This window comes from Gymnoscopelus microlampas, assembly GCF_963454915.1.
Source record: "Gymnoscopelus microlampas genome assembly, chromosome: 19".
NCBI lineage: Eukaryota > Metazoa > Chordata > Actinopteri > Myctophiformes > Myctophidae > Gymnoscopelus > Gymnoscopelus microlampas.
This window is the reverse complement of record NC_139956.1, coordinates 6,802,854-6,811,520: the sequence shown is the minus strand read 5'-3', so window position 1 is coordinate 6,811,520 and position 8,667 is coordinate 6,802,854. Positions and strand designations below refer to the sequence as shown.

Genomic DNA, 8,667 nt, shown 5'->3' with positions numbered 1-8,667 from the left:
GTGGTTAAGGTAAAACAAAATAAATCATATCACACAAAGATTTTGCGGACCCCCTGTAGTAACTCTGAGGACCCCCTAGGGGTCCTGGACCCCCTGTTGAAGACACCTGCTGTATATTATTGTCATAGAGTTGGTTATCACTCACACACACACACACACACACACACACACACACACACACACACACACACACACACACACACACACACACACTCCACCAGTTCAGGTAAGTTAAGGAAAATGTGACACATATTCTACTGTCTACAGTACTGTTTAGAACGAGGTTCAACGTCCTAAAGAAAGTAAACAAACAAATCAAAACTATTGGGCTAGAGGTGATAAGCGTGAATTGTGAAGTTACTCTGTGAAGTTACTCAGTTCATGCAGTTCACACAGTAACACCAACATAAAACACATTCACCCTGTTATCTTTAGCTGTATTATTTACCCATCACAATTGTCTATATTGAAAAGGGTCCTCGCCCCCCTTCTCTCTGATTTCAAGAGGATTTTGTACCTTTTTTTTGCCAGCAAAAGAAATCTAAAGCGTTGCCGGCCTTGCATCTTGGCTTAATGATCTGGTGAATGTATTAGCATGACAATCTGATATCATGGTGGGCCAGGTGGGGATACGAGCAGTGTCATCCTAGAATGAAACGGTTCAGGTATTTTGAAAATGCAATCTCCAAGGACTGTTGGTTGTCTTCCAAAGTGTCTGGAGGGGTTTGAAAAACAGACATCGGCATTGCATAATCTTCCCAGGTTTGTTGGGCATCATATTACCTTGAAATCTCTCAAATAACTTCAGGTGTTGGTGCTAGTTTACTGCAGATTAGGGGTGCAATAGTATAATAAATCTTTTTGTTTGTTTGTGTGACACCATTACCATGGTGGTAATCACATCAATTGATTTAGTCGATTATACAAAAAAATCTATTAAAGAAAAACACTTGATATGATAATCAAAAATGCAGTTAATAGAATAATCGCTAAAATAACGATTGATAGTTGCGCCCTACTGTACAGGACAGGTGTTGTTGTTTGCCTGTCTCAAGGCTCAGGTTAATTGCGAACGCAGCGGAAGCATACTATGAAAACGTGCTGTCTTTGTGTCTCTGTCTGTCTGTGTGCAGTATGTGTGCAGCCACACCCCCATGTGACTCACGCTCTCATTGGCTGCCCCCCTGTGACTCATGCTGTCATTGCCTGCATGCACTACAGTGTGACTAAATACACTCCTCTGAGAAAAATATAGCAGCGACAGTCAAAAAAAACACATCTACAAGCATCTACACGAGTTCATCTATTGGGATATCTAAGAATTCCATGTCATTTCTGTATATTTCAGGCCGGATGGCAAGTTGAAAACGCCGTAGTTTGAGAACAGTTTGCCCCAAAAACAAAAACATGCCTGAAATCCGCCTGCCCTCGGTGACTAATTACACTCCTCTGAGATAAATATAGCAGCTACAGTAAAAAAAAACACATCTACAAGCATCTACACGAGTTCATCTATTGGGATATCTAAGAATTTCATGTCATTTGTGCATATTTCAGGCCGGATGGCAAGTAATTGCTCATTCCTTTCTATTCTTCTTATTGTTATTTTCGAGCTGCGTTCGCTTCCAGCGTTCGCGCGTCTTACTTGTAGTGATATTGTACATTCAATCTCTCTTCTTTTGGCAGCCCGTCTCTGTGTGTGGAGGTGGGCAGTGGTTCAGGAGTCGTGTCTGCTTTCCTGGCGTCGGTGGTGGGATCCTCAGCGTTATACCTGTGAGTTCTATCAATGCAGCCCAGCAATAATGGCCCCCAGGCCAGGGGCCAACGGATAATGACCGCTAGGAAAAAAGGACTGGCCAGTGAATGGAATCCTGTGTCATTTTAGATTTCTGTGGGCTATTTAAAAATAGCAGATATACAAGCTCATAGCGTGAATATAATTATATGTATTTTTTTAAAGTAAACATTTTAAACTCAAATCTAGGGGGGGTCCCCTAGAACAAAATATTTTGAGATGGGGGTCCGCAGCCAAATACATATCATTTTGGGCCATATCACCACTGATACTATATATACTGTAGCAACATATGTTTTTTTCAAAAGAACCGTTAGGATTTAGAAGACATTTGTAGAATCGTATCTCAGGTCTTAATATTGAGACCTGGAACTGTCTCACTTTTAGATTTGAGCTAAAAAGCATTATTTTACACTTTGGGCTATTCAAAAATAGCAGATCTACAAGCTCATAGCGCGGCACCGAGTGCCGCGCTATGAGCTTGTAGATCTGCTATTTTTGAAAAATCGTGAAAATGTGTGCAAATCTTTGAATATATATATATATATTTTTTTTTAAAGCGAACATTTTTAACTCAAATCTTTGCTTCTGTGGGGTCCCCGGAACAAAATATTTTGATGGGGGTCCGCGGCCAAATACATATCATTTTGGGGGTCCTTGACATGAAAAAGATTGAGCACCACTGATATAGAAACATACGTTTTTCCCGAATACTGTTGAGATTTAGGAGACATGTAGAATCGGCTTCAGGTCTCAATGGGTTAACTGTATACTTGTACCTGTGGCATTCTCTGCAAATAATGAACTTAAACTCCCTGTTTGTCTCCTGCAGGTGCACAGACCTGAACCCTGCTGCAGCACAGTGCACAGAGACGACCGCTCGCTGCAACAACGTATCTCTGCAGCCTGTTCTTACAGACCTGGTAATGAATGCATTAATACTGTACCCTCCTCACACACTGGCACTTTGATGTGATGCTCGTTTTATGGCTGGTTCCGTTACTATAACGAGCTTGTAGATCGGCTATTTTCAAATAGCCTAGGTGTAAAATAGGGCTAAAGTGGTTAATGTATGTTTTATAATGTAATAATGTATATCTGAAAAGTAACTAAAGTTTTCAAATAATTGTAGTGGAGTAAAAGAACAACATTTGCCTCTGAGATGTAGTGGAGTAGAAGTAAAAGCATTGGAAATTGGAAATACTCAAGTAAAGTACAAATACCTCAACATTTTACTTAATTACAGTACTTAAGTAAATGTACTTAGTTACTTTCCACCACTGACTGTAGGTGTATTATAGAGCATCGCAGTTCCGCCACTTCCTGGTGCCGGAAGTAAATACTCGATGCATTTTTCCCATTGACTTTTCCAAAAATATTTATATCAATCAATTTAAGCCTAGAATCAAGCTATCCAGGATAGCGGTGAATCATGACCATAAAACGTTTTTTTTTCTGTGATTTTATTTTATTTTATATTTAATGATATGATATACTATATTTAATAAATACCCTTTGTTTTGCCGTTTTCAAAAAAGTTTTTTCCCAGAATCAAACGTTTTATGGTCATGATTCACCGCTATCCTGGATAGCTTGATTCTAGGCTTAAATTAATTGATATAAATATCTTTGTAAAAGTCAATGGGAAAAATGCATTGAGTATTTACTTCCGGCGCCAGGAAGTGGGCGGGAACTGCGACGCTCTATAAGCTATGTGATGGTTCTGTACTGCAGGTGGAGAGTCTTCTGCCCAGGCTGAGTGGACAGGTGGACGTTCTGATGTTTAATCCTCCCTACGTGGTCACGCCTTCAGAAGAGGTCAGCAGCAGCTCTGTCCGGTCATGTTCTATCTACGGGAGTTACGGGTCACATAGAGGGCAGTGGTTCTCAAAGGGGGTCCAGGGACCCCCCCCCTAGGGGTTCTTGAGGATGTCTCCAGCAAACTGAGGAATAGTTTAACCCATTAAGACCTGAAGCCGATTCTCTCCTAAATCCCAACAGTATTCTGAAAAAAACGTATGTTTCTATATCAGTGGTGCTCAAACATTTTCATGTCAAGGACCCCCAAAATGATATGTATTTGGCCGCGGACCCCCGTCTCAAAATATGTTGTTCCAGGGACCCCCAGAAGCAAAGATTTGAGTTAAAAATGTTCGCTTTAAAATATATATATTCAAAGATTTTCACAAATTTTCACGATTTCGCAAAAATAGCAGATCTGCTATTTTTGAATAGCCAAAGTGTAAAATAATGTTTTTTTTTAGCTCAAATGCGTTCCAGGTCTTAATGGGTTGATTCCATTAGTATTTCACCAGCAAACCAATGAGATCATTTAAGACGACGTATGTTTCAATGGACCCCTAGGTGGTCCCCGGGCCAGACCTTGAGACAAACAGGTGATGTAATAATGTTCTTAAATGTGTTTTCAGGTCAGCAGCAAAGGCATAGAGGCCGCCTGGGCCGGTGGGAGGCGGGGCAGAGAGGTGACGGACAGGTTTCTCCCCATGGTGCCTCGGCTGCTGTCCAATCAGGGCCTGTTTTACCTCATCACCATAGCGGAGAATGATCCAGGTGGGTGTGCTGGACCCCCCTCCCTCCTGTCCTCTAGTCCATTTGTTTCTCAAAGTGGGGTCCGGAGACCCCCAGGGGTCCTTGACGGAGTTCCAGGGGGTCCCCAGCTAAATGATGGATAGTTAGGAACCAAATGGACCCTTATGGGTCTGTAACTCTGAGAGTGTACAAATGGAACCAAATGGACCCTAACGGGTCCATTTTGTTCCATTTGTACACTCTCAGAGTTAAATTAACATTGATTTTACAATATAAATGTAGGTCCCAGAGATTGAAATGCCATTAAATGGGGGTCCGTAGCCTAATGCATGTCAAACTGGGGGTCCTTGAAATTCAAATGGTTGAGAATCACTGCTTGAGCCGTAATCATATTCTCTTATTGTGGGGGTCCGTGGCGTATCTTTTCAAATGGGGGTCCGCGGGCTAATAAGTGTCAATTTGGGGGCCCTTGACGTGAAAAAGTTTGAGAACCACTGCTCTAGTCTACAGCAGTGGTTCTCAACCTGTGGGTCGTGACAAAATGATTTTTGGGGGCCCCCTAGATGACTTTAATGTGCAACATTGTTTTCTCACTCAACAGTAAACAAACCAACATACACTATAAGTGTAAACAGGGTGTGTGCAACTACTTTTGACCATTACTGCATCAAAAGTAATGAACAAACTATACAAAAAAGGTAAATATTGGCCAAATTGTCAAATATTACCTAAGAAAGAGACAAACATTGTGAAAATAGCTGATCTACAAGCTCACAACGCAATCAATTTCATTGATAACTTCCAAAATAATTGATTAATAATCGATCCCTGTTTTGGGCGTGTCATTACATGAGGTGTTTCAAAAGTGTAAAGAAACAGATCTACACGATCACAACATGTTATGATGTGATGCGTTGTGAGCTTTTAGAGCTGTTATTTTCTCATTTTTTCTCACACTTGTGTGCAACACCAATTGATGTGTTGATAATAGATTTATAAAAAAAACTTAAAACAAAATAATATTAAAAAATCAGTGCTTCAAAAAAGAAAAGACAAATGCTTTGAAAAATAAGCAGTACATGCAGCCCTAATCTGTATGAGTATGTTAATACCATACAATATAACTATAACTGTGGTGGTTGTAGTTACTTTTTATCCTGTGGGCAAGTAGGACGCCTACTGGTTGAAAATAGGTATTGCATGAAGCTCAAAGCACAATTTATTATCTGCCGGAAGGAGCAGAGGATACGTAACAAATAAAAGCTGCCATCCGTAAAATTCCTATTTTATTTATGCACAGTATGACGGACAGCCAATCTACAGCCAAGCCCACAACCCGTCACATTGTGAGCCTTTAGATTGTACATATTTTCACAATTTCTGAAGTAATTAAGAAGGGACGGATATTCTCATTACTTTGACTGGCATTGAAATATATCTGACCTTTTTAAAGGACCATGCCAGGATCATGCACAGACTTTTGGGAGGGCAGGTGCTCAAGGCACACAGATAGGCTATTTTCACTATGAATACAAGGTGTTGCCTTGAGATTTTGACTTCCCAAAAGATTGAATAAGTTTGAAAGCCACTGTGCTAGACATGGCATGAAACCAGACTCCTCAGGAGGGGAAAAGGTGGGACATTGCCAACAAAGAAAGCTTTGTATTGAATGAGGACAAGGCAGAGAGCAGCTGTGGTTTGATTAGACATAAATAATTGAAATGATGCAGGCATAAAAATACATTATTTCTCCTATGAAGGCGATCTCTGGCACCAGAGGTTTTTTCTATGTTCAAGGACTATGAGACTTGGAACTTAGCTAGGGAATCTATCTAACACAGTTAAAGTTAAATGCATGGATCAATTTGAAAAGGCCTGCCCAAAATAAATGTAGTTCCTGGAGAAGGTTTGACGGAATTTAAACATCCAACACTTCTTCATGTGGATGTGAAGATCAGCCAGAGAAGCAGAGAATTTGAAGGTGGTTTATCACCTGAAAGTTAGGATTAAAAATGGGAGGATTATTTTTTTTTAAAAGGGGGAAAAATGTGTATGGTCTATTAACCTTGTGAACTCTAGCATCCCTGGTTTGGGCTTGTCATAATGGGTGAACATTTGGCAAAAATAGATCGCAATACAAGCTCGCAATATGTTGCAGCATGATGGGAGCTTGTAGATCTGCTATTTTTGGCAAAGCCGATTGGCTGTATAGATTAACCAAGTGGGGGACCATGGACAATGACTTTTATAAAAATTAAGTGGTTAAAGGTCAGATTTTCAAAAACACACAAAGTAATAAGAATTGTTATCCCTTATAAATATAATACAACAATGCTAAGCAAAGCAAAGCAAAGTTTGTTGTTTACCCAGGGTGTCGGACTAAGCACGAAGCTTGTTTCCAGCCGGACCCTGCATGGAAGCCTTGCTCAAGGGCTATTCAGCGGTGATTCATGATTGATGTGATGAATTGGGGAATCGAACTAGGGACCTTCCGGTATCAAGGCCGCCCCTCTAACCACTAGGCCACCGCTGCCACTACCACTACCGCTGCTGATACAGATTACAAATGTACCTTGTCATTCAGTCTTGTGTTGTTCATGTGACAATGTTAACCCATTAAAACCGGAAAGCATCTCTTGTCATTTTAGATTTTGGCGTTGGCTATTCAAGAATAGCAGATATACAAGGCAAGCTCACAGCGCTTCGCTTCGTGCCGCGTTGTGAGCTTGAGCTTGTACATCTGCTATTTATGAAAATATTTGAAAAGTCTTGGAAGTGTTTGAAAAAAAAATATTACGAAAAAGTTCAGGTCTTAATGGATTTTAACCCATTTAGACCTGGAACGTATCTCTGTCACTTTAGATTTCTTTGGCTATTCAAAAATAGCAGATATACAAGCTCATAGCGCAGCACTCTGTGCCGCGCTATGAGCTTGTAGATCTGCTATTTTTGAAAAATCGTGAAAAATATTCTTTATATATTTTTTTCCGATTATTTTTGTAGGATTTTGAAAATGTTTAGAAGCGGCCTCAGGTCTTAATGGATTTCAATAGAATTGAATCATGCAGCACAGGGACTACTTTGTACTACATGCACAGGAGGTTAAAGTCTTGGTTTTCTTTTTCACCAGAGGAGATCATCTCTCTACTGGAGGAGTCTGGTCTTACGGGCGTCTCATGTCTGTCTAGGAGAGCTGGCAACGAGAGACTGTCTGTGCTGCGCTTCCACAGAACCCAACCTTCAACCTCACAGCCCAGAACTGGAGCAAATACCCAGCCATGAACCCTGTATGCCGGTGGTTCAAAACCTGTGGGTCGGGAGTCGATTTTGGGGGGGTCCCCAGAGGACAGTGAAGTGACAATTGAAGGACTTTAAAGACTTTTTTTTAATATCGCAAAAGAAAGAAAGAAAAGAAAAAAGACCCCTACTGCATCAACAAACTATACTATAAAAACTGGTCAAACATTGGCCAAATTGTCAAATTATACAAGAACAAAGTAAAAATTATGAAAATAGCTGATCTACAACCTCACAACGGCTCGCAACACGAGGCGTTGTGACCTTGTAGATCTGCTATTTTCACAATATTTATCTGTGGAACCGAGTCAAACTAAATTGAATGCCTCAACTTCTACAATTCCTAGTGCTTGTCAAACGTGTTTGATTTTATTGCAAGTCTTGACAGTCAAGACTGAAGTTCAATGGCTCAAACGTTGTCCACAACCAGTAGTTGCGCTCTTTCTCAAGCACCAAACAGGAAGGTAAACATTACCGTAGTTGCGTCTATGCCGCAGCGGTGCAGTGCTCCACCTCCACTTCTCTCATGATGGGAAATAATCTCAAAGAAGATTGAAACATGAAGTCTTTGAAAAGTCCTCTAATATGAGAGGGTGTCAGACTTTAGTTGTTTAAAAGTCTTTTCAAGATCTTCTCAAAGTTTAGTAGTGTATGGATGGCATTGACAACAAGATGTTTCTTGGCTAATGGGACACTGAGGCTTGGTTTGAGATGGAACAAACATTTAATGTTGTTGAAGAATAAACTACAGCTGATGAAAGCCTTTTGTCTTTATAGAATATAACTGTCACAAAGTTGTTCCGTTATTTGCCACAGAGATCAGTGTATTCACGTTTAAATTCCAAACCAACACTAGGTGATTACACTAATGATTTCTGCCCTCCCCAGTGGAAGATGCTAATTTGTGTCTTTGGCTATAACTATTGATACGTTTTTTGTTTACCGATTATTCTATGAATAACTTTTTCGATTGATCGAATAACGGAGAAGCCCGTAAAGAAATATAAACCAACAAATAGATTAAC

At 40.3% G+C, this 8,667-nt stretch overlaps 1 protein-coding gene across 2 annotated transcripts in view; it reads left to right on the top strand.

Annotated features, from left to right (window-relative positions):
• LOC311035290 (methyltransferase N6AMT1-like) overlaps positions 1-8,374 on the top strand; it is an 8,952-nt gene extending 578 nt beyond the window's left edge. Inside the window, exons 2-6 of one of the 2 annotated variants that reach the window (XM_084043398.1) lie at positions 1,687-1,773; positions 2,628-2,718; positions 3,530-3,613; positions 4,225-4,366; positions 7,476-8,374. In XM_084043398.1, coding sequence (XP_083899524.1) covers positions 1,687-1,773; positions 2,628-2,718; positions 3,530-3,613; positions 4,225-4,366; positions 7,476-7,627 — 556 coding nt within the window. In that variant the 3' untranslated portion in view covers positions 7,628-8,374. The remainder of the gene's footprint in view (positions 1-1,686; positions 1,774-2,627; positions 2,719-3,529; positions 3,614-4,224; positions 4,367-7,475) is intronic. The other variant, XM_084043399.1, reaches the window with a different exon arrangement.
• Positions 8,375-8,667: the final 293 nt, after the last annotated feature.